Here is a 25,977-nt window from a genome sequence, read left to right on the forward strand (position 1 = left end):
TGTTTAAAAAAATGTTTAAGAGACCAGTTGCATATGGTCATTGCTTACAGTGATCATTCATTAAAATCCACTAAATGTTGTGTTTTGCCACAGTGGTAGAAATGTTCTGCAGCTGTTCAAAGCCAAACCATTCCAACTTGAGACTCCATAAATAGGCCCTAACCCGTCACAAAACAATTCACCTAATGAGAAGCTTTTGAACTCCATTTAGACATGGAACACCAAATCCTTCAATTTGACTGAGGAGCTGCGATTAAAAAGGGACCTCAGCTGGCTCATTTTACATAATACCCATGTTAAAGAGATATGTCTCAGTAAGTGAACATACATTCTGGAGTTTTAATAATGCACTGAGATGTTCGGAAACAAATCAAATATTCTGCACATTGTTTCATTAAAAAAAACTGAGTAAAGTATAATTTTCTTTATTCCTTTTACAGAAGTGGTATTTAAAATGTACACACATTACACTGGCTCATAAATAAAACTTTTTTCAAAAAAACCCCCAAAAAACTAAAAATTACCATAGTAGTTACAGCTAAGAATTGTCTTCATATATTACAAAGCAGTAGGAAAAATGATGAGGCTTGGTAAAAAGTGTATGAAAGTAGCATTTTCCTCATTTCATAATTATTTATATGAAAAATTCCCCCAAGAATTACCGCACAGTATGGCAATGCCAAGTGCTACATATGTTATTTTAAACAACTGATGTTTCATTAGGAATTCCACCAAATCTGATGTCCAACAACATTCCTTTATTTGTCTAAGATGAAATGCCCTATTATGTACAAAAAAGTTATTCTTCAGTTTGTCACAATTTGTTAAAAACAGTGCTCTATTGCCTACGGGTAAGAAAGTTCATTTCTCAACATGTTTTTTTCTTCAGTGTCAGCCATATGTACGAATAATACAGAAATATTGTGAAGAGACAATATCTGTAGGATTAAGGATGAAAATTCTCCTGTTTTTATAAACATAATGCATACAATATGTAGCATATTTTTTTGTAAAAAGTCCTAAGACAACATAGCCTAAAACACAAATACTCTTTTTTTCCTATCTTCTAAGAAGCATAAATGGATGCTCTTTTCACAATGAACAATTAACTTCCTTTTGATTTCACATTGGTTAAAATGACAGCATCTATATACAAAAGCGAAGGCTTTCGTAGAGAAAATTAACCCCAAAGTATTTGTACACCTGAGCCTGTACTTAGTAAGAAAATTGTGGTTGATCGCAATGTCTAAGAAAGTAACAGAAAAGGTTCTTGCATAGCAGGGTGAAGTTAAACCCAAGGAAAGCTTATCCATAATCAGATAAATTCCAGATCACAGAAGGGCAAAATTGTGAATTAGTGCAAAATCTAGTTAACACAGGTGTAGAGCTACCAAAACCAACTGCTGCTGGTTTATAATATACACATTTAAACTGTCATCAACAGCAGGTGTGATTGGTTGGGAAAGCAATTTTAAAATTTTAAAAAAATCTGCAAAGCCCCTCTTTCTGTTGGCTTTCATCTTTTTACACACCTTTCCGAGTAAAGAAGCCACAAAAATGAAACACAGTTTTGAGACCGTTATTTATCCTGACATGATCATTTGCTCCATGTTATCTCACTTAGCAATGGACAATGACAACTCTTACACAACTCCTTCATCATCAAGGCAAAAGTTGTGGCACCACAGTAGAATTTTATTACATTTGATTAAACATAAGGAAAACCACTCTGAGGGGTTAGTCCACCTTCCTACTTTTCCCTTCCATACTATCTCAGGATTGTTACAGTTCAGAACAAACCTCCGAAACCTCACGAACAGGTTAGCGAACATTCAAAAGACACCTACATCTGTGGAGAGAACAATGATCTCCATTTATTTTGTTTCATATACATCCATATTTTGAATTTTTAATACAAAAAGGAGAAGGGGGGAAAAATTAAAATCTGACAAATGTTTACAAACAAGATACCTTCGAATAGATTTTACTCGTATCAGTCCGGTGCAGAGTAAATGACAAATTGTACTGTTATATTCAAGGCAACAAAGTCTGTAGTACATGACCACTTAGCCCAACTTTTATGCAAGCTTAATTGTTTTCTTCTACCATGAACGATAAACTCATTGTTGATTCCCAGTTTGTTTGTGCACATGTGTACATAGCAGCTCCTTTCATAGAAAGAAAAGACATTTAGAGGTCATCTTGTACTTTTAGCTACAGGAACCATGGTAAGATACAGAAAGGGTTACATTTAACCAGAGCTGGGGCGTATAAGAAAGAAAGAAAAAGCTGACAAATGAGGGCAGCAATAAAAAAGCGTCCTTTTGCAACAATAAATAAATACAGTCAAAACTTCTCTGTGTGGACTTTAAACCAGCTTCTTCACTGAAGAACAGATGTGGCATTTCTATGGGGTTAGGACTTGACCCCATTTTACTGTATCTTGTTTTCTCTCGCTTGTTTTCCTCTCTCGTCCTTTAATAAAAACGTTTTCCTGTTTCTGTCACAATTTGATCTTGACAAGAAAACGATGCTGCTGAATTTCATTCTTTTGTCCTTTGGACAAAATCAAGCCAAGAATATAATCTGATGCGACTGATAAAAATGCAGTTTACATCAAGACTTGTCAGGACGCCCTGACTTAAAAACCTCTGGCTTTTCCAATTAAAAAATAAAAATAAAAATAAAATTCAGACAACCAGATTCTTGCTCTTTGTGTTAGGGTAACACGTGGAACCTTAAGAAGTTGTAGACTGCAGTTTGTTGTTATGAGACCTGCAGAATGCAGAAAAGGGGAACAATTAAGCACCCTTCATTTAAAGAGATCTCAGTTGTTTCAAGTGGATGCCAAGGGCCTGTCACTCAGCTGGAAATGCAGCCATGCTGCTGTTCCCGTTCATCTTTCGTAGGCAAACACCATATACACCATCTACATAACCACTTTCAGTTGTGTATAAAAGCACATGATGTTCAATGGAAATATAAAAATAATAATCCAGAAATGTCACATGATACTCAGAGTGAGGTACATATTAATTAGATGTAGCCAATTTACATTGCTTTGGGAGATGTTTAGATAAAAGTGTATTTATTGGCAGAACATGAATTTAAAATATCACATTTTGGTTAGAATTCATCAAAACCTCTTTTGGAAGTTTTTTTTTTTTTTATTAAAACTGATTATTACATAGCTTCCACTGCTATTACTGGACTTCATTTTGACACAGTATTCAAAGAACGGATCATTTTATTTTCTGACATAGCTGCTAGCCAACGGCAGCTTCCACATTAAAGCGCAGTTTAAAAGCGAACAGCAAGTATGGATTTGTTTTTGTTTTAAAAAAGTGATTTAATGACATGGTACAATGAAAAAGTAAGCCAAACATCCAGTTCTGATTCCAGTTAGAAAGGTCAGACTAAAGTTATCACAATCTGCAAAAAAAGAACATGGGTGGTGTAAATGAAGCAGCAATGGGAGTCACAGCCAAACAGTAAGTGCTGGTAATAAAATAAAGGATGAGACAAAACTAATGACAATATGAATGAATGTCAACTCAACTGCTGCTTTCCGCTCATGTTACTATTGCCTTATTTTGGCCTTCCTGGAAAACTACCGCAAATGAGATGCAAGAGCACCTACAGATACAGTAAGCATCAGGGAGCAACGGTGCTGCGGCACAAGTAGACCTTCTCAACCTTTGCACTACTGATCTTTAAAGCAACAGGGGAAGGGCTGGAGCAGACACAGACAACATCACTGAGAATCACTCTCATTCCCTACTAAAAGTGACTCTCATTCTCCTGAAACCAGGAACTCTCCACTAGAGGGAAACCAAGCGTACAATTAAGTCAACGTTGGGCCCTTAGAGCTCCTTGGTTTATAACCGAAGAGTTCATCAGCAGGTACTTTGTTCTGCTGTATTTGTAATATAAAAGGAAAAATCTTTAGCACTTTCGACAGGAAGCAAGTCCCACCGATTCCTGAGCACACCCCCCGAGACTGATAGACCTTTGGGGGCACAATCTGCCTAGGTAGCCAAAAAGGGTTTTTGCCTGCCACTCCCAATATTCAAAGGCGCTATGCAAATTTTACACCCTCCTCATTATACCATACACCAGTTCTGATTTAAACAAAACAGCTCTGCCATTTCACGAGGATTGCACAATTGGTTTGACAAAACCTTAAGCTAGTCGTGCACTCGTTCTACGTTCACTGCTGAAGGTTTACTTTCACGGCAAAATGTGCGGGGAGAACCAGACATTTAAAAAGTTGAGCATATAAACTGTTAGCAATAAACATGTATGCCATGCACACTTAATAGAAAAGCGTGCTAAGGGGGAGATGGCTACTTACCTGCTTGCTTTGAATCCTTTTAGTTTCTGTACAAAGAATGATTCGAGAACCTCTGCACACTGATAAAAAGGGGAATCACTTGGATTGTAGTAACGACAGTTATCAAAAATTTTGGTCATGTCAGCCACAAACTCGGTCACCTTCTTGTAGTAACGTTTCAGTATTCTTTCTTCCATGGTGGAAAGGTCTTCAAAGTAAACAAAGGTGTTTTTTTAATTAAATAAAAAACAACAACAAGATGTCAGTAACCTATAGAATTCATCTCATACACTGAAAACAAGTAAGAAAAGCAACACTTTATAACAGTTAGTAATAGGAAGGTGGAGTAGAGAACAGGATGGAGAAGGGGAGGGGAATGTATTATCATTAGCTACAAATATGCAGATTTTAAAGAAATCCATGAAGTCACTGTGGAGAATTTAATAAGCTCGCTGACATTCCTAATGGAGATCACTTGGTTTTTATACCCTTAATTTTCAGCTTTGGCTTTCCTCATTTTTTTATCACTCAAAGCAATTAGTGCACATAAACATGCTTAATTTGCAGCTCATCTACTCCTGCTGACTGCTCCCTATTTCAATTAATAACCTTGGTTGACTGCTTCAATTAGTTGTCACTGAAATGCACATGCAATCACACAAAGAGCAGACTGTGATGAAGGACCCAGTTCTGTAACTGCCATAGTAACAACCGAGGACGAAATGAAAGCGGCGAAAAGGAGAAAGAGGGTACGTGTACACCTTCTTGTCACAAGAAAATAGTGATAAATAATAGTCAGGAAATAGAAACATTTCTCAAATTCTATGTAAACAGTATTTCCTCAACATACACTTGCTATCACAAACTATGCAAAGCTTTTCTATTATTATTAAAAATTTGATCTAGTGGAAGGCCTTGCACAGGCTTCTGCTAGTGGGTTTTGTTAGTTGAATCCTGCAGTTTGAGTAGGAAATCAGATTAAAATATGCTTATGTAGGACCAAATTTATTCCTAATTCAGAATATAGAATTAGCACATGAACTTTAGGGCACAACCTGCCAGACATTAGAGCTAGGCCAAGCACAGATATAGATTTATCTATGTAACTAAGACTGCTTTACTCTTTAAGTTAACGGTGCTGTCACACAGATGTCCTGCTAGTGGTCTTTCAATAAGCTTCTGGTTGGCCACCGTGAGACCATGTTGCTGGCCTTTGGCCAGACCCAGCACGACTCTTCTTTTGTTCTTAACGTCAGGATCTCTGTTAGAAGACTTTAAGGCACTGGGGACAGGTTATTTGAAAGACCATGTTCTCTCACATTGTCACCTTTGCTCTTCTGCCTTCACAGACACAGACTGGGCCACCTGATTTGGTGGTGGCATCAGGGATGAGGACATCCCTTCCACTCAAAGTTTGGTTGGCTCCGTGTTTTATAGCAAATACTCCAGACATCCTCATTTTGTCAGGATTTTGGGTTATTCTAACTTTGTACCCTACACTTACAAACGGCTTTCATGTTGCACTGTTTTCTAATTCTTAGTTATGCTTTATTACAATGTCGTTGAAATTTTATTTTGTGTGTGTGTGTGTGTGTATATGTATTTGTTTTCAAACCATATGGTGAGCCACCATAGTGACCCTTGTAGTAGAAAAGTGGGATACAACTCTCTTTTTTAAACAATTTTAATTGGTTTTTAAACAAATACAAATACAATAACCATTAAACACTTATCCAGCAGTACATCGAAGGGTGCATGTTTTATCCATTGTCTCTAGACACGCACTTACACATTCAACACTCAAACATAATCACTTAATATAACCGCTCCACTGAGAATATTGAACCGCTGATATAGGAAAGTCTTGATTTTGTTCATTAACATACTGTATTTTTTGCTCTATAGGACGCACCGGACCATAGGAGGGGGAGAAAGGGAAAAAAAATTCTCCCCCTCTCGGCTCAGCGCCCCCTCAGTGAAGCGGCAGGAGAAACGGAGCCCCTTCCATTTCTCCTCCCGCTTCGCTGAAGGGGCGCTGCGCAGAGAGGGGAAACTGTGCAGTGCCTCTCCAGCGAAGCGAAGCCTGCAGAGCAAGAGGGATCAGTGTGCACCAACCCCTCTTGCTCTCCAGGTTTCAGGCGGCTAACGCAAGCCTTTGGAGCGCAGTGGGAGTTCGCGCTGCACTCAGGGGGCTTCAGCGAAAGCAACGCGAAACCTCCGGAGTGCGGGGGAGCTCTCCCTCTGCGCTTCGGAGGCTTCGCGTTGCTATCGCTGAAGCCAAGTAGCCTGCATTCGCTCCATAGGGCGCACACACATTTCCCCTTAATTTTTGGAGGGGGAAAAGTGCATCCTATAGAGCGAAAAATACAGTAGTTAAAGAAAGGGGTCCACATTTCCTGGAAGGTGTCTCTCTTTGTTGTGCCTTTAACTGCTCTCCTGTGCCTGGTGAGACACTCAGAAATTGCTATATCCCAGGTGTTATTTTTACAAATCTCTTTAAGGAATCTAAATCGGGGTCAGCAAACTTTTTCAGCAGAGGGTCGGTCCACTGTCCCTTAGACCTTGTGGGGGGCTGGACTTTATTTTTTTTGGGGGGTATGAACGAATTCCTATGCCCCACAAATAACCCAGAGATGCATTTTAAATAAAAGGACACATTCTACTCATGTAAAAACACGCTGATTCCTGGAGCGTTCGCAAGCCGGATTTAGAAGGTGATTGGGCTGGATCCGGCCCCCAGGCCTACCCATGATCTAAATAAATACATCATTTTGCTCCGTCATAAACTACGGAGCCATATGAAAATTTCTTTGGCTGCCATTTTTTTGCATTGACTAGGCAGTAAGCCCTATTGAATGAAACGGCACATACTTCCAGGTATACATGAACAGGATTGTTTCTTTGGATTTACCCTTCTGTGTAATGAGCATATCCCAGATAACAGATCTGTCAATGAAAGGCAGCGTATGTAATCAAATCACGTGGGAATACACTTACCCATCGGTTCTTTGATAACACCATAATAATCTGGAGCATCATTGGGATCTACCGGTTCTAGGAATGGCCATGCCATCTTGTGAGCCTGTTAGGAAAAGGAGATATTCAGTTCAAAATTCACTTCATTCATTAATATGAACCCCATCTCAGCCCAAGTCTAGTGGGCTGGATTGACTGTTGGCTGTTCCACAAACAAATAGTCTCCTTCCATTCACAGATGCTACTCAGAACCAGCAGAGGCTCCAGATAAAGAAGAAGGGGGAGGAGAGATTATCTTTGCTGATTCCCTTTATCCTACACTATCTCACATGCTGTTTCTGAGCAGCTTCTTGGGAGCAAAGGGAGATGCAAGAATCTGCAGTAATTGTCTTCCCCTTCCTACAGTGGAGCATCACTAAGCAGAAACCAGGATCCAACTCTGTGTGTCTGAACTGCACGGCGTTGGGAAGGGATGTATAAGGAGATATTTATAATTTTGGGCAATTGCTACCTACTAAGTGGCCTGCTCTGACTTCAGAGGGAGTTTTATGTCCCCAAGAGTGCTTTTCAATTCCATGCATTTAATGAAATTCCATTGCCAAAAGATGTATTAGAACCGAATTTAAATATGCTGGGGGACTAAATTAAAATGAACCAAGTCTGGTCCTTACCTGCAATGACCGTAGCACTCTCTTCAGCCCCTCATAATCTTTATCAGTCAAGGGACTGAGTACTGTCATGGCATCTTCAGTTGACTGACACTGCGGACAGACATACTCATCAATGAGGTCTGCCTCACTTTGCAAAATACCAACGCAACGCCCATGATACCAGTTCTGACATCGGTCACAGCCAATGTAAAATCTGCAAGATCCCAAAAAAACCAGTTAACCTTTTCATGAAAATATTCCACTGGTCAGAAATCTAAACCGAGTAAGAACTTTTGCCTCTCGAATTTGAAATGAAACATGCTATAAATGCTAATCAAGCTACATGTTTACTGAAATAATTGTAACAGCATTCAATTGTGAAGAAAAATTACCAAAAACCACCAGAATGCCTATATTACGCAAATCCAATTGAAAAAACACGTAAACGTAATAGGCCGTATAGTAACAATTGCAAAGCTATTTACTCAAAACTACTTTTCAAAAATTAGATACAGCTTCTTATAATACCATTAAAAGAAGCAGTATCTAATTTCTGAAAAGTAGTTTCGAAGAAAAATTACCAGCATCAACAACATTTAATCTCAAGCAATTGAATTATCTACAGACCATAACAACTTGCAAAGCTGAAAGAAACAAAAGTGAAGCCAGAAATCATACATTTTGCATTTGCAAACAGAGGTGTTACCAAAAGTAAGTTTGCCCAACTATTTTTTAATATATCTATATTCATTTAAAAATGGTAATTCAGAATCCTGCAACACATTAAAGGGGTACTCATAACAGACTTAATACCACTCAGATACCCGTACCATATTCAGTTTAAACAAAGCATAACTTTAATTGCAGTAAGTTAGGAACACCTACTAGCTATTGTATTTTGTAGGAAATGTGTTGTAACAAATCAGTAAAATTTGCCTGCTTTAGAATATTAACTTGTTTTATTAGAAATACTGCAAACCCCACTTTTCCTGAAAGTCAAACATTCATCATTTTGAGCAACATTTCATTTTTTTAAAAAAAAAGTCACATCACTAGATACAACATATGTGGAACAATATTTCTTTTTTGTTCAAGAAACACATTACCAAACTCAGAGCAGTTTGCTACCTATATATTAAATAAGAGGTTCTTGTCAGAACTCACTGTGACTCATCATAAGGTGTTCTGCAGATACAGTATAATTCCTCACTGCTGCCCTCTTGTGCCCGTTTACACTCATTACAGATGTACACATCCATTTTCTTAGCCTCCTTTTCTGTGATGCCAACACATTCTCCATGATACCAGTTAGTACAAAGATCACAGCCAATATAGAACCTAAAAGTATTTACAATGAAAATGACAATGTAATTGTCATTTCAAATGGCATGGCACTTGCTAACCTGATTCCCTGAAACGTTCTGATTTCATTTTCCTAACTACATCAACCTACCCTTCCAAAGCTAACCTCTGAAGCTAATGCGGTGGACATAATTCTTTAGGGCCTGGTTCAATAAACAGTTGTATTTCTTAGATAAACAGGTTGGTTGATATGCACTGAATTCTGAAATATGCGAATGTCTCAACTGTGAATGCACAAAGACAAGGCCAAAGAAAAAGATAAACATTTTCAAAACTGTGCAGCCAAGAAGCCACTTAAATAGAGGCAAATTTTGTAATATTTGAAAATGTTTATCTCCATTTTAAAAAACAAAGCACAGACACAACTGGAAGTTAACAGGTACACTAAAAAGAGCATGCATACCAGCCATGTGTAAAATACATATTGGTATAACATGACATGAAGGAAAATGGGACAAGTGGATGTAAGTTTTAAAATTTCTAAGAAACAGCCTGAAATCGGTGGAACTTGACTCTTTAAAACTGAAAGGCTATTCCTTCAATAATGTAAATTCTCAAGACAACACTGTGTGACAGATCAAGTATGGTATGGGTAAGGCATGAAGTAAAAAAAACACCACACAATTCTGCAAGTATCTCTCTCACACTGGCAATTTTGCAAGTCGATATCATTTGACTGCATCTAAACTCAAATGCGACTACCAAAGTTATGGAGGAAAAAGAGCCACGTCTGTGGCATATCGTGTCAAACCACAGTCTGACGCTCCAATTATTTCCCATTCGTCCTGGTTGGGGGCAAACCATATATCCAAAACTAGGTTGGAGGGGTGGAGTGGAGTGGAGAAGTACTGTGTGCCCCGGAACAAGAAGGGAGGAAAATGCAGCCAGTACGGGAAGAAGGAGCATGCTGATTCTTAAGGGCGATTCTAAGCTCGTTCATGTGCCACCAAAGCTGGTTTGGTGTTACATCTTGAATGAGCTTCTATCTCGAAGCTAATTTGAGTACGTCTTCAGGGCGCCCTCTCCTGGTGCACCATGTTAACATTTTTAGTAACGTTATGGGCTGAATTCCTGCAGACTGATCGGCTCCAACACAAAACATTGCTGCACAGCAATGCTTAGTATATATTCTGTTCCCTATCCCCAGCTCATAAAAAGGTTACCCCCCCCCCAAAAAAATAGCTTGGAATTTATTTACTACAGCTTCAATGCTCTCTTCGTAGCATTGTTGAGGAACTTCTCCACTAAAATAATAATAATAATAATAATAATAATAATAATTTATTTATACCCCATCCCCACTCGAAGCCGGGCTCAGAGCGGCTAACAACAGTAAAATAACACAGCATTCTAAAATCAATTCATTATAAAATCAGTTCAAATCAAATTGATGGCAACCATTGGGCTAGAGTTCTGTGAAGAATTACCAAAGGAGGGGGTCAGGCTGTGCCTTGGCCAAAGGCCTGGTGGAACATCTCTGCCTTGCAGACCCTGCGGAAAGATGTCAAGTCCCGCAGGGCCCTAGTCTCTTGTGACAGAGCGTTCCACCAAATCAGAGCCACAGCCAAAAAAACCCTGGCTCTGGTTGAGGCCAACCTAACCTCCCTGTGGCCCGGGACCTCCAAGATGTTTTTGTTTGAAGACCGTAAGGTCCTCCGTGGGACACACCAGGAGAGGCAGTCCTGTAGGTACGAGGGTCCTAGGCTATATAGGGCTTTAAAGGTTAAAACCAGCACCTTAAACCTGATCCTGTACTCCACCGGGAGCCAGTGCAGCTGGTATAGCACTGGATGAATGTGATCCCGCGGCGAAGACCTCATAAGGAGTCTCGCCACGGCATTCTGCACCCGCTGGAGTTTCTGGGTCAGTCTCAAGGGCAGCCCCACGCAGAGCGAGTTACAATAATCCAGTAATTTTTAAAGCACTATCTCAGTTCACCACCTTTACTCCTGGCTTGCCTTCCACTGCTGCCACAACAGAACATCTACTGAGCCTAAAGAAACAGTTTTGCTACAGGATGGCCAGGCATACACATCACAAGGACTGCTAATACCAATACACTATGGCTTGGATCCAGGCAGCATGAGTGGAACTCTGTTCACACAGTGGGGCTTCTCTACCTTCTCCTCCTCTGAGCACCCCCCCACTCAATTCTGGATAAGTCCCCTCCCCATCAGGAGCAGCAGAGGCAGCAGTAGAAGGAACGCCCCATCACGAGAGCAGAATTCTGCTCACCCTGCTCTGTATGCAAGCCTATGGCTCCTGGTAGATTTGCTTCTCTTACGTTCTGTCAACCTCTGAGAAGACTGAGCACGTTAAGGCTATGGGCTTGAACTGCAAGAAGCCTCATTCCTACGCTTAGCATAATTCTAGCATAAAAACATATACAGAATGTGGTATGAATCGTCAGCTCTCTTCCATGCAATCACTGAAACTTAATTTTTTTAAAAAATAATCCAGAGTAACAAAACAGCGTGACTAAAATTTTAATAACCTGCAACTTGTAAATACCAGTGCTGCTGTTCCATTTGTGCAGAAGGATTCTGCTTGAGCAACAAGACGTGCCACTTCTCTTCCCTGGTGTCCCCTGCACACTCCCAAAACCTGTTCCATAAGGTTGGGAGGTGGCCTCTGGAGCAGGTTTTTGGGGCACGAGGGAAGAGAAGAGAAAGGGAAGTCACGTTGCACGAGGAACTCTGTTCACGCAGTGCTGGATCCAACCCTAGCTGATCTACTCACAAACGGAATAAGTTCAGAGTTGGAGTAGAGAACGAAACACCCTTCTAATTGTTTTGAACTGTAAGGGAGAAACTACCTTATTTGTAGAAATGTATTAAAAATGCTGAACCCATAAATTAAAATCCGACATCTACTCCTAAGAAGTCCCATTAAAATTAGTATCAGATACAAAGGATCCATGTTTGGTGGATCATGCTCAGTCTCAACAAAACAAATGCTTTTTCACACACATGGTGGAATTAATTTCAAATATGCCACCTCAGCCACATGGTTTCACTATGCTGCATTTTACAATACCATACTTTTCCGTCTATAAGACGCCCCCATGTATAAGAACCCCCTATTTTGGGGGACTGAATTTTAAGAAAATGAGGGGAGATGGCCCAAAGTTGTTGAGCTTCTCCCCCCACACAGCTGCACACGGGAAACACCCCCTAGATTGTTTCCCGCGCGCAGCGGCATTGGGGGAAGTTGCGCACACACTGCTTCTCTCCCCCATGCCACTATCCGTGTATTGGACAACTCCAGTTTTTTGACACAATTTTTGAGTCAAAAAACCTCATCTAATACATGGAAAAATACAGTAATAAGTTCTAATAAAGAAACATTAGGCTGCATCATGTTGTTGTGCCACTGCCAGCAGTTCTAACTAAACTGGTTTGTGAAGCTGTTAACTCTTAAATCGCAGTAAAAGGCTCATTTGCTCATTCTGCTATAAAGCACCTGTAATCATTTAATTCCTTTTGCTCACTGTAGTTCAGAGGAAGAAAAAAGAAAAAAAAACCATACAGCTGAAATTCCAGCCTATGTTAAAATGCAGTACTGCACAAGGGCTTGTTTTTAATTGTGTCCCTCTGCTCAGAGAAGGCTCTTTGCTCCAGCAGATCTTTCGAAGAACAAAAGCGGGAGAAGTGATTTTTAAATTAATTTTTGCAAATCCCCCCTTTCTTTTGCAGCCCCTGGTACTACTTCCCACATTGTTCTGGAGGGTTCCTCTGCAGTATCTTGGGGACAGGGCAGGGAGGCAGCATTCAGGTAGCAGAGGGAAGGAGAAATCAGCAAGACACTCTGTACCCCAAGTTCAAGGAACCGTCTGCTGGACTGAAGAGCCTTTCTTGTAAGCGGAGGGACACAACTGGATAAAACGGAACAAGACTCTACCTTAATATGATGATCATTCATAAAGCTTTGCTCTAAAGATGGGAACAAGAAATGGCAGACTGGGGACTTGTGACTCCCACAAATTTAGCACAGCTACAGCAGCTTAGTAAAAAGTCTAAAGTTGGCCTGGCAATGAATACCAGAGACTGGAGCAGGACAAGACTCAGAAATGAATGCTTCACTTTGGTACCATAACCAGAGATGAATTGCCGATTTTGATCTATTTAGTAAAAGTGAATTCTGTGAACAGAGCACAGTTTCACTAAACGGACCTTTTAGGTGGTACTGACTTTTACTGGTTCTCAAACTCTAATGAGCTACAAGTCAAGGCTATTTCTGTCCATCCCACCCTAATGTTTTCTCCATTACAGTTGTACCTTGGTTCTCAAAGCTAATCTGTTCCGGAAGTCTGTTTGACTTCTGAAGCGTTCAAAAACCAAGGCGTGGCTTCTGATGGGCTGCAGGAGCTTCCTGCACTCAAACAGAAGCCGCGTCAGATGTTCAGCTTCCAAAAAACTTTGGAAAGCCGGAACAATTACTGCCGGGTTTTCGGCATTTGGGAGCCAAAATGTACGAGTACCAAGGGTTTGAGAACCAAGGTACGACTGTGTAGAACTCTCCCTTTCCTTGTTTAGTATTATTATTAAGTTGAACATATTTTATATAGAACTGCAGTTTCCATTTTGTTAAGTGCCTTCAGCTTCTAAAATACCAAATCTTAAAAGTCTGAAAAAAGGTATTAAATAATCTAAGAAGAAATAAACACTTAAAAAAATGTACTGCAGCACAGTAACTTGGACTCTATGTAAACTACAGAAGAAATGCTTCTCCCCTGTGCAGAAATACAATCCAGAAATCTCTTTGTGGGATGTCCAGAGCCTGTTGAAGAGAAGAAGACTGGCCTATAATCTCTTGCTTCCAAAGCAGAGGCATAAAGACAAAGGAAAGAATAAAAGCAAAATAAAGGATGTGCAATGTGAGACATCATATAATGGAAACATGCAAATAGATAAAATATGAATCACAAAAACTAACAGACTGGTATTTAGAAATACAATCCTGAGTGCTTACATCTTCAGTACCTTCCCAGTGACCGTATAGACAACTGATATATACATATATACAACCCCATTTCTGGTAATCTCCCACAACTACTAACTAAATGCTAAAACTAAACTAAGTATAACACAAACGCCTTTAAGATCCACTACTCACTTAGATTCATCATAAGGCGTCTTGCAGATGCAGTAAAGCTTGGTGTCCTTCTTGGATTCCTTTGAGGTAGTAGATATCATTTTCTTTTTCTTCGATTTAGAAGACGAGGACTCTTTCTCTTCCTCTCGTTTTCTCTTATGGGATGAAACAGGTGTCGTGACCGTGGTTGTCGATGCAACATTGGTACTGTGTGGTGGTGGTGGAGGAGGAGGTGGTGGTGGAGGTGGTGGTGGAGGAGGTGGTGGTGGTGGTGGTGGTGGAGGTGGTACTGCTGCTGCGGCAGCAGCGGCGGCAGCGGCAGCTGCCTGTGCCTTTTCTTTCTCTCTCTTAATTTTTGCCAGGTCTTTCTTTAGCTCTTCCTAAGTGAAATTAAAAGCAAAGGAACAGCAAACATGGACAATTAATTACAAGGTCAATCTAGATATATGCCATTAAACAAACGGAGCTAGTCGCTCCTGCTGTGTATGCAAGTTTTCTGCATAGCTGTCAACTTTCAGATTTGAAAATAAGGGATCAGCAGCCTCACCTGTCCCGGGGACAGTCTACGGGATATCTAACAATCTGGGATAGCAGCAGAAAATGGCACTAGAATAAGGGAATTTCCCGCAAAAAAGGGGAAGGTTGACAGCTATGGTTTTTTGTATGGGTGGTGAAGATTTCGCACGGGGGTTCTGGTCCTGGCCCCTGTGAGCGTCGGTGGAGCACATATAAGCGTACTCCACCCCCTTCTGCCTTCTTCCAGGTCCAAAAAGACCTGCGCATCAATTGGATGTGCCTAAAATAGTCGCCACATATACTATGATACTGTGAGCTGCCCTGCGTAGAATTTATTGGACCACAGCATTTGTGGACTTGTGCATTTCCATAATGTTGTTTAATGGGTATTTATACTTTGTAAACGGCTTAGAAGTCTGTTCTGGCATTAAGAGGTAAATTAATTAATGATTAGGGGGATGCCAAAGCTCTGTCAAGAAATCAGAAATCAGTTTGCTACCAAAGAAGAGAACAAGGCACACAGATCTAGTTTTATGAGATGCAAAACAACAGGAAAACATGTAAATGGAATTATCTTAATGTAGTATCTGTGCCTAATTTATCAATACACCAACATTTCCTTAATAATAAATAGCTCTGCATAGGCATATTCATGTGTATAACTTTATATCAACTTAGCCTTTGTTTTGGAGGCCTAAGGAAGCAAATCTCACCAAAACCCAAAGGAAAGATTTAAGACTATGATGAACTATACCTAGAAATGTGAATGATTAGCCCTTTGCTGATTGCTATCGCTAATCTTCAGTAAACATACAAATTTATTTTTACTATAACTACTAAAAAAGTAAGAAAACACCCATACGAGGTGTTTTTAAGGATCTGACTTGGGCACTAATAAGCAGTTCTATGAGAGACAAAAATTAGAAATGTATGTGAAGCGGCAACTTAATCCAAGATGACCAAAGGAGTCACAAATTACTCTGCAAGTAGGTGGAAACTAAATATTTTACCTAAATATTGTTCTGCTTTGTGGTAAGACGGCATGGAATTCCCACAGTGCTAAATCTGTCTGGAACGGACCAATTAAGATTTCAGCTAACAGGGGTTCTGGATCATCAGTCAAGAGTGAAGGCCAAGGGAATATAATGGGAGAGAAAGTGCTAAAATGTGGCAAACTGCACTGAGACAGAATGCACTTAAGTTAAAATGCATATATTGAGTGGGAATATCCATGAGTACAAAAAGTCTAGCTCTGAACTTTCTCTTACATTGTCAAATAAATAAGCCCAACAATTCGTTAAGGAGAAAAATTCATTTTACCTGCACTTCAATTTGTAAGTCTTTGTCCAGAAGTGCCCTTTTCTTTAGTATTTCCGCTTTAAGTTGTTCCTTATGTTTGAAGAGCAGAGCCGAGAGTTTAGTTGCATTCTGTTTACTGCGCTTTTGTTCCACACTCTCTTCTCGCTTTCGTTTCTTAGCAGCCTGTTTTTCTTCTTTATCTATCTTATCCAGAATATACTTCATTACTTGGTTGCACACTATCATTCTGGAGAAGAAATAGAAAAAATACTATTATGAAGAGACTAATAAGGGGGCGATGGAGAACCACAAAGATTGCATTTAGTAATCAAATAAAAATAAGAATAGTTTTAAGATAATGACTAAAGCTGAAGAGCATTTTTAGGGAGAAGAAAAAAATATCAATCAGAAACCAAATCTTTTTATAGTACCACAGCCTCTATACTAGATGTTAGTACACATTATGTGAAGCTACAAGGTGTATAAACAGGCACCCCAACCCTCTAAATAATATTCTGTATTCACAGCTTTCCTTTCTTTTCCACCGTTCAAATTTTGCGGAATAGTAAAAATACCAGCAGACATGGGACGATGTCAGGTCATATTGTTGGCATGCAGAAAAAACATGGAGCGGTTTAAGTAAAGGGATGCTTACAAAAACATACTGTTATCCAATTTTGTAGCATTGTGCATTTTATGGTTTCTGTGTAGGATCAGAGGTTCGAAGAAGTTACTTAAAAGAGATCGCAATATTGAGTAGTATGGTCGCAGCAGGAGAAAAGAGACCCCCGGGCTTCTTCTCTGCCTCTTATCCCCCCTCCTCCTCTCCAGCCTCCAATTCTGCTCTCCACCAGACTCTTCCTGCTCACTAAACCCTGTTACCTCTTCACCTTCCAACACCTTCTCCCCCTAGTCTGCTCCCTTTTCTCCCTCTGACCACTCACTGTCATCCCACCACCAATCCCCTGGCTCCAGATCTTCTCCCTTGGGGGTTCCCCGGCTGTTGACTCCCACCACTTCTTTGCACCCAGCCAGTTCATGACACAATGGCTCAAACAAACATGAGCAATCATTTCTATGAGTAAGTTGGTAGTAAACGTTTGCATTAGCACATATTCTTCTACACCGGAAAATACTGAAAGGCACCATACGCCTTGCTTAATGTCTGTCCATCTGCCTTACCGCTGATTCTCTTCCCGTTCAGCAGGGGTCAACGTCTTTTTCTGTTTTAGGTGCTCGATCACAGCGTTGTGCTTCATTACCACCTTCAAGAAAAGGGGGTGGGGGGTGGGAAATCAAAACCTTTGATGGCAAAAAGCGACAAAATGAAACACACTTTTAAAGCTGCAGGTAATTTTAAACCTGAGCGTCACAGAGATTAAACCCATTGCCAGTAAAGTAAAAGCGACCTTCATTTGCTCAGCAGTTGCCTGTGCAATTCTGGTGAAGGGAAATAGGAGCCCTTGACTCCTTCTAAAGCTGAGGAAGAAGCAGATCAGGAGGGGTGGGGTGGGATATTAGCTGCAGAGGAAGATTTGATGGAGAAGTACGTGAGCTCAGAGTGAAGCATTCTCCGAGTTTCAATTAAAGAGGACTACAAAATGCTTTTGAAGCTCTCCTTCAATTCTGTACAGAAGCCTTCAAAGTATTTTAGATGTATGGCACTATAGCAGGGATAGCCAACATGTTGCCCTCCAGATGTTGTTGGACGCCAGCTTCCATCAGCACCAGGCAGAATGACCAATGGTGAAGGATGATGGGAGTTGAAGTTTAACAAGTGGGAGGACGGGGACGTCACCTACTCTAACACTGCAGTATGGCAACAGAATTGACTGTGTATGAATTTTCTTCCCCAGATCCATCACTAGTAGCTTACAACACTAGGCTGCTATCATGCCAAGTCTTCTCTTCTACAGAAAAAATGTAGTGCGGAAATAGTGTGGAAGACTGAGCAATCAGATCCAAGTCTCTTCTCCCCTGAACGCCCTGGCAGCAAACTTTGATGTAGTAAATCATGAGCCAGATGCCACCAAGTACTTAAAAAAACCAATATTAGATACAGAACATGTGTTACATTTACAAAAAAGGGATATGCAATGTATTTTAATAAGGAAAGACCCCTAAGATTTAAACCAAATGCACAGGCCAAAGGAATCACATGCATATAGCTTGACGGCCAAGAACAGGAGTGAAGATGTCTTTGGATAAGTGTACCTGTTTCTGGATAATGTCGCTCTGATTAGAAGCCTGGAGGGAGTGCTCACGTTTAATTTCAATATGCTGCTGTTTTTTCTTCTGCTGCTGCTCTCTGAGCTGCTGAACCCTTTGCAGTTGCTCTTGAACGCTGGCCGCTTGAACAGTTACCACGTTCTGGATCTGATGAGCTTGCACCGGGCCGGCTTGCTGAATCTGAATAGGCAACTGAAGTTTAATTTGCTGAGGCAGACCACCTTGCTGGGCCTGTATCTGAGCCACAACATGGGACTGGAGCTGAGAGAACACCTGGACTTGCTGCTGAAGCTGCGGGACTGTGATCACCTTAGTCTGCGGTGGCTGGATTTGCAGCTGAGGACGTGGAGATTGCACGGTGACTTGATTTACGTTTGGCGCGGGGGGCAGAGTTGGAACCGAAGTTGGAACCTGGGGCTGCGGAGTCTGGATTTGGATCGAAGGATGCGGCTGCATGGGGACGTGCTGTGGCGCTGGAGTCTGGACCTGAGCTGGCTGAATCATTTGAACTTTGGGCGGGGTCTGTGGGTGTACCCCTGACTGGGCCTGGCTTTGAACTGGAGCTGAAGGCTGCCCTTGTGGAAGGCTCTGGGGTGGAGTCTGAGCAGTGGCTGGAGTTATGGTTGGTTGCGATACTGGAGGCTGTGCTTCGGAGATGACTGGGCATGGAAGTGAAGCTGGAGGCTGAGCTTCGGCGGCTGCCTGGGCTTCAGCCCGAGGCGGAGATTGAGTAGGCTGCGTCTGAGCTGGAGGCTGAGGCTGAATACTCTGGGGTTGCCCCTGAGACTGGCCTTGGAGCTGACTCTGAGGCGGCTGGGGTTCAGGAGGAGGAGGAGGAGGAGGAGGAAGCTCTGGCGCTGGCTGTGTTTGGGTCTGTGCTTGAGAAGCTTGCTTCTGTTCTCCTGCAGCTGGGAAGATAAAAAGCAGGACTTACCTTCAGAGGCCTACTAACAACAATCTGAGGAGCAGCTTTCCTTCTCTAAGAAGCCACCACAAGGCTTCAGCATTTCTAAGCCCGAAAAGCATTCCCTAAGGAAAAACTACTTTTCTTTCAAAGCTGAAATGCATTTGCTTCCATTTAATATATATATATATATATATTTTAAAAAACAACCCTACCTGGTGTTGAGGTGGAAACTGTAGTTGTCGTAGTACTAGCTGCAGTAGCTGCTGCTGCTGGTGGAAGTGGGGTGAAAAGAAACCGCTGGATGGTACCATTTGGCATAGCTGCTTGCATTAGCTGTTGTCCTGGTCCTGGTATTACTGTGACACCCTGCGGGATCAACTGCAACTGCCCAGTGGTTTGACCTTGCCCTTGAATCACCACAGTCAAACCTTGACTGCCACCCTAAAAGTGGGGGAAATGTAAACGTCAATACCCACAAAAGATCCCAATGGAGTATATCAAGGGCTTGCACCGTGTAATGAACTTTCCAGCTGGAATGGTTGGTGACACCCAATGTTGGTGCGTCCCCTTCTCCTCCCTGCAATCACCCACCCACAATTTGCTCCCGGAGGCCCCCCAACCTTTCAGACAAAATCTTGATCGAATACTCAGGAGCTGCAGGGAGGAGAGAGAATCCCTTCCATCGCTAGTGGGTAAGATTTCACCCACAAGCTCTGGCATTTGGTTATTAAAAAGAGCAGTCTTTTCTGAAAAATCATTTACCACACCTATAAGTTGTTGCAAATAAAGAGGGGGGAAATTGAAAAGTTTTTCAACAACAAAGCTTACTGGGAAATGAATATATATTGAATTGAAAAAGATGTTTAAAATAACATTTGTTTTAAAAAAACAAACCCCACACAGAAGGCTGGGAATTATAGGGGTAGAACTACCAAAACAGTATAGAAATTTATTCATATATGCGACTACAGCGGCAATGATGTTATTTGCTCCAAAATGGAAAGAAGAAGGCCCGATGAAAGAAGAATGGATACAAAAACTTATGGATTATGCAGAGATGGTGAAATTTACTAGAAAAATAAGAAATCAAGATAATAAACTTTTTATAAATGGATGGAAATGGTTTATTGAATATGTACAAATAATTTGTAAACAGATAAAGACACTGGCAGCATTATTGTAATAACCTGCAGTTTCATAAGAATAAATAATTAAAGTAGATGAATAAAAGAATAACTTAAGTTAATTTAGAATATGCAGGAAATGATACAAATAAATTTAAGGAACCGCAGAAAGAGGTGGAAGGAAGCAAAGTTTTGAAATGTTGTGTGTGTGTGTGTGTGAGAGAGAGAGAGAGAGAGAGAGATTTTCATATACATTTCAATAGTTTTACAGTCATTTTAACATTTCAAAATTGGACTTCCTCCTCTTTCTGCGTGTTGAAATGTTAAAATGACTGTAAAACTGGAAATCATTAAAAAAAGGGGAAAAAAGAAAAGAAAAGTTTTTCAACAATAATGCAACAGAAACTAAACATATCATTTGAGAGCAACCCATTTACCTCACGTGGTAGAGGAACCTTAGCTTACAAAAATGTGGTAGATGCAGTTATTAACTCAGAAGATGCCTGCTTTAAATTGACATTGCACGTGCAAGGAAAGGCAAATCATCGCCACACAACAAACACCACGAAAGCTTACCTGTCCTTGTGTGAGCTGCGTGAGCTGCGCCATTGTAAGTTTCACCTGACCCTGTTGAGGACGAGGTGGGTGTGGTGATGCAACTTGCGGCTGCATGTGCTGCAAAGGGGCTCCTGAAGTTGTCACTACCTTTGGATTTGCAGAAACGGTGGTAGCGCTAGACACTGCTGTGGAAACAGGCTGACCTCTGATTATCTGGGTCACTACTTGCTGGGTCTGGCCTGCATGGACATATCATTTGTATTATTAAGAAGCTGTTCCCAACACAAGAAGCCTCTGCGAAAAAGAATTCCAAGGCTGCTTCTCCCTCCCATCTACCAAGTTCCATTGACCAGTAAAATCACTGGGTCCATTGACCAGTCATGTGCCTCTATGTCTCTTCAAAGCCATGAAAAAAATGCAGCCTAGTATTACCTTTTCCTCATTTTGCAGCTTAGTTATAATATATGCCAACGTGGCTAAGCTTTGGTCCTCTGGATGTTGCTGGGCTTCAATTTCCAACCGCATAGCCAATGGCCAGGGATAATAGGAGTTGTAGCCCAACTGTATCTGAAGGGACGAAGCTTAGCCACTCTTGATAGAAGCCAGGATGTACAGGAACACGTAACTAGTTATGGAAGTCCAAGATGGATTTGGACTCGTGTTTCTGAAAAAGAAGCCTTCAGTGCAGTCTGCAGTGGATCTCAGCTTTTCTAACCACAAAAAAGAAGGCAAAGATTCCTATCGTCTAGCAGAAGCACCTTGTCTGAACCTAAGAACAATCTGAATACCAGCCAGAGTATCGTATTTATGATTCAGAAACAAAAATAAGTAGCATAGTGCTTTCTTTTTAGTATTATTCAGCTGACTGGCCCGAAATGTTTAAGTTTTATCAGTAATTTAAAGCAAAAACCCTAACACAGACATGCCTGAATTAGTGTTGATGATACTTATTTTTCTTTTTTAAATGAAGGGGAAAAAAATCATGGATTTCACATACTGGAGGTTTAAAAATCAAAATTAACCTACTAGTTGGAAGAATACCTTGCTGTACCACGACAGGTGTTCGAATGATGGTCTTTCCTAATGCTGATTGCTGAAGTGGTGTCCTTATGACTGTCATCCCAGGCCGGAGAGGTGTCCCAGCCATTACCTACACAAGTTACAAGGAAAACAGTCAACTTTTTCTTCAACTAAACTTATTTCTATACATATTGTGACTCGTATATGGGGAAAAAAAACACTTTTAAGAAACCATTTTTAAAAAATGGTTTTTCAGGTAAGCTAAAAGTTGAAAAAAGGAAAACATCCCCCAAAGTTAAATATAAAATGTAACAATATATAACAATATACTGTTAAATTTTTACTTTGGGTTCCGCCCCCCAAGCTTTTTATTTATCCGAAACACTTTTCAAAAGCCTTTTTAAGGTGCAAACTACATTACTTTTTCTCTGGTTAATCCACCGCTCTTCAAACATCTCCATTCATATTTCTTTTCATGAAGTTTTATTTATGTAATGCAACCTGAACATTTGCAACAACAATAAAACTCCAGTGCTATGAAAAATGAAATCATGTATGTATTAAGGAAAAACTGGAAGAAACGACAGACGGACCGAGAGAAACACACAAGAGGACTCATAAAACAAAAAATCCCTTGGGGCATTCTTCAATCATGGGTAGCAAGGAGACCTGAACCGGCCCAGAAGCCAGCTGATTTAAAGCAAGTCCCCATGGTAAAGAACTACTGAGAGATAAGTGACAAAGGTAGACAATGTTCTAGTTCGTCCATAATGCTCAGCCAGGCCATAACTTAGCAGAAACATGCAGGTTCCTACAGCAACCATGGCTTAGCTCCAGGTAGTGCCGGAGGAGTAGAAAAGTGCAGCCGACGCAAGCTTTGGTCCAGGATGCTGGCTTAGTGTTATGCGCAAACTGGGACAATGAGTGTCTCTTAAGAAAATCAACAATTGTATGAAACTCTAGGTTTAGGTTTCAGATTTTTAGGTCCGAGTTTTGGCACTGTAAATAGTTTCTAGATTAAACGCCATCTCAAATGGAGTCCAAGAGCAACCTTATTACAAAACTACAAGATCATTAATCTTAAACAACAACAACAACAACAACAATCTTACTTGTGAAGCACTCGTTGTACACACCGTCCCTGTGTTATTTGGCCTAATAGTTACAGTTGCTGTCCTCGGCTGGAATGAAGTAAATGTTTGTTGGTTTGATCCAGTAGTTGATGGAATGATACCCAACACTTTCTGCTGCACTTGAACTACACCTATTTGGGGAAAGTATTCATCAATTTAAAAACATTACTAAGTAAAAGATTAACACCCTCTTGTTTTAGGTGATGTGACTCACTCTGCAGAATATTTATACAGGTCTCTAAAGAATGAATCCACGTTCAGGAGGGTTTGTACTGGGGTGCTGCAGGGAGCATTGACACATGTTCACTTAAATAAGAACCACACTATGCCTCAAACTTGTACATCGCTAAAGAAAATAAGCAATCTTAGTCGCTGAGAATAGTTCTGAATTTTGAAAGTTTACAAGGGAGTTAAAGCAGAAGAGCAGGTCTTAGTTTGGGTTTAAAAATGATTTAACAGACACATCTTGTAGAAAACCTGCGAGCAGAATGACAGCTCCTTCTTCAACTGAGAAATCGGGAACGGCACGAAGGATCACACATATCAATTCTAATCTGGCACAGACATCTTTCGATCTTCCCTACAGAGAAATGGTATTTTGGCAACCAGTATTTTGGCTAACCAGATTCCTTGCTAAATGTATTCCTTTATCATGGTTAAGACAGAAGAAGAAATTCACTCGGTGGAGGGGAAAGGCAGTGCATGATCCCATGGTTCTCTCTTAATCGCTTAACTACCATAAACAAAGTCTACACATTACATCTGTATCTCTCCAGATAGCAAAGACAAAACTCAAACGCATAGCTAAGTCTTTAATTGGTGTCTGAAACTGTAGAAGGGGGGGGGGGGACTGAACTCCCTTGGGGAGAGAATGCTACAAAGGGAGCCTCAATGCAAAGAAAATCCTGTATCTCCTATATCATGCGACTAACCCACATATTCCAGCTGACGGGACCACTAGCTGGGCCTCCCCTGCAGATATGAAAGCACAAGGCATTACTTGTACAAAAGGCATTCCTGTAAGTAATTGGGCCTAAAGCCTTTTAGGGCTTTGTACACCACTAGAACCACTTGAATTGAGCCCACTAGCACACAGGTATAGTGCAGTATTTGGTTGGATTGGCCACTGAAGCTACCTGTGCGCCGAGTGTTATCTTAGAACTGAGAAGTACCCATCCCTTCAGGGTGCTATATCACCCAGAACTGCCTTGCCTTCCAAATTCCTGAACTTGGGAACTAACTTCCCATAGCACCTCCATCTTATCAGGATTCAGTTGGTCAGCCCACATTCAGCCAATCATGTCTCCAGGTACTGGTCCAGCACTTTCACAGCTTCTCCCAATTCAGATGGATTTTTTTTTTTGGGGGGGGGGGGAGAGAAAGTGCAAGCAAGTGAGCCTGCTGGGTGTCTACTGCGTATTTGGCACGCGGTGCTCCAAATCCCCAGCTAACACCTCTGTTCAGTTTCATACTGGTATTAACTAGCATGCCGTCAAAGATAGTCCTGAAAGTAGGTGTGGAACTGCTGCAACACAGTGTACTCAACCAGCAAAGCCTTTCCATGGTCAACGGCAATAAAAGTAAAAGCCTGGGAACTCTCTAATATAACCATTTCCCAACATACTGAAAGGCATATGCAGCCCTTCTATTAAGCTCGAGAGTAGTTTTTTTCACTAAAGTCTTCAAAAGCTGATAATGTGGAACATTATGTAGGTCAGCAAAGGGATATCAAAGATAGATCATTTCAAACAGGAACAAATTCCCACTGGAGAAACTTTAAAAAGCTAGAAATGTGACCACTCAATTTTCCTATGAAAATATGCCTTTGGAACCTTCTTGCATTACATACCAGACAGGCACTGTCTCTATTGTCTTTTTGGCCCCTGCTGAAGACCTCCTTTTTCTAAAAAGTATTTTAAGCGGGTATTTATTTATTTATAATTCCAGTTTGCATTTGCATGCATGTTTTGATGTTTTCATTGTTGAAATCGCTTTGTGATGCTTTATGAAAAAGCGATTCATAAATGGAATGAGCAAGAAAGAAAGAGTTCAAACTGCAACGGCGTTCTCCTACCTCCTTGAGTGGCTGGGACGTTAACAGCAACTATCTTGCTATTTGCTGGTAGAGGCAGCTTTGTTATCACCTTGCCTGCCATAGTCACTGGGCTGCTTGCAATCTGGAAAGTCTGACCACTGCTGGAAATAGTTGTTGCCGATGTAGCAGTTGTGCTTGTGGCTAACAAAACAGGAATGGCGGTCAGTTTCTGTTTTCTCGAGACAGGCCACTAGCAGCAAGTATCATCGCAGCACTGTAGAAACCTATGGCATGGTTTCATTTAAAATGCTGTGTGCTCTAAATAATGTCTCTTCGACAAGGAAAGGTCTTAAGAGCTGGCACTTTCTTATAAAGATTATAAAATCTTGAATGGTCGCAACAGTGGATAAAGAAATGCTTCTTTAAAAAAACAAGCCCCATCTTTACAGTACTTCAGTTCGCCCAGTGAAAATTTTCAGGACAGATGAAACAGAAGGGCTGCTTCACGCAACTCAATTCATTACCACAAGGAATGGTGACATCCTTACATGAATTAAATCTATAAACTGCTGCTAGCCATGACAGCTATTTCAAACCTTTATGACAGAGGCAACATACCTTTCTGAGTATCAGAATATAGGGGTAAGCTTTCCCCATCACGACCATGCATTGCTTTGAGCTTCGCTGGGAAACGTGACTGTTCTCTTGAGGAGACATGAGTGCTAGGCTCAATGAATGAGC

At 40.9% G+C, this 25,977-nt stretch overlaps 1 protein-coding gene across 12 annotated transcripts in view; it reads right to left on the reverse strand.

Annotated features, from left to right (window-relative positions):
* Positions 1–409: 409 nt before the first annotated feature.
* The window catches only part of BPTF (bromodomain PHD finger transcription factor), a 64,331-nt gene continuing 38,763 nt past the window's right edge, over positions 410–25,977 (reverse strand). For 5 of the 12 annotated variants that reach the window (XM_028712952.2, XM_028712931.2, XM_028712909.2 and 2 more), the window contains 14 exons: positions 25,276–25,437; positions 23,181–23,332; positions 22,075–22,198; positions 21,067–21,287; positions 19,579–19,807; positions 18,445–19,367; positions 17,413–17,495; positions 16,252–16,477; positions 14,437–14,795; positions 9,124–9,297; positions 7,981–8,173; positions 7,331–7,415; positions 4,355–4,541; positions 410–2,775 (listed from right to left, as the gene is read on the reverse strand). In XM_028712952.2, coding sequence (XP_028568785.2) covers positions 2,739–2,775; positions 4,355–4,541; positions 7,331–7,415; positions 7,981–8,173; positions 9,124–9,297; positions 14,437–14,795; positions 16,252–16,477; positions 17,413–17,495; positions 18,445–19,367; positions 19,579–19,807; positions 21,067–21,287; positions 22,075–22,198; positions 23,181–23,332; positions 25,276–25,437 — 3,155 coding nt within the window. In that variant the 3' untranslated portion in view covers positions 410–2,738. Of the gene's footprint in view, positions 3,433–4,354; positions 4,542–7,330; positions 7,416–7,980; positions 8,174–9,123; positions 9,298–14,436; positions 14,796–16,251; positions 16,478–17,412; positions 17,496–18,444; positions 19,368–19,578; positions 19,808–21,066; positions 21,288–22,074; positions 22,199–23,180; positions 23,333–25,275; positions 25,438–25,977 lie in introns of all 12 variants that reach the window. The other 7 variants (XM_077924022.1, XM_028712902.2, XM_028712916.2 and 4 more) reach the window with 6 other exon arrangements.

The sequence above is a fragment of the Podarcis muralis genome, chromosome 2 (genome assembly GCF_964188315.1).
Source record: "Podarcis muralis chromosome 2, rPodMur119.hap1.1, whole genome shotgun sequence".
Classification (NCBI taxonomy): domain Eukaryota; kingdom Metazoa; phylum Chordata; class Lepidosauria; order Squamata; family Lacertidae; genus Podarcis; species Podarcis muralis.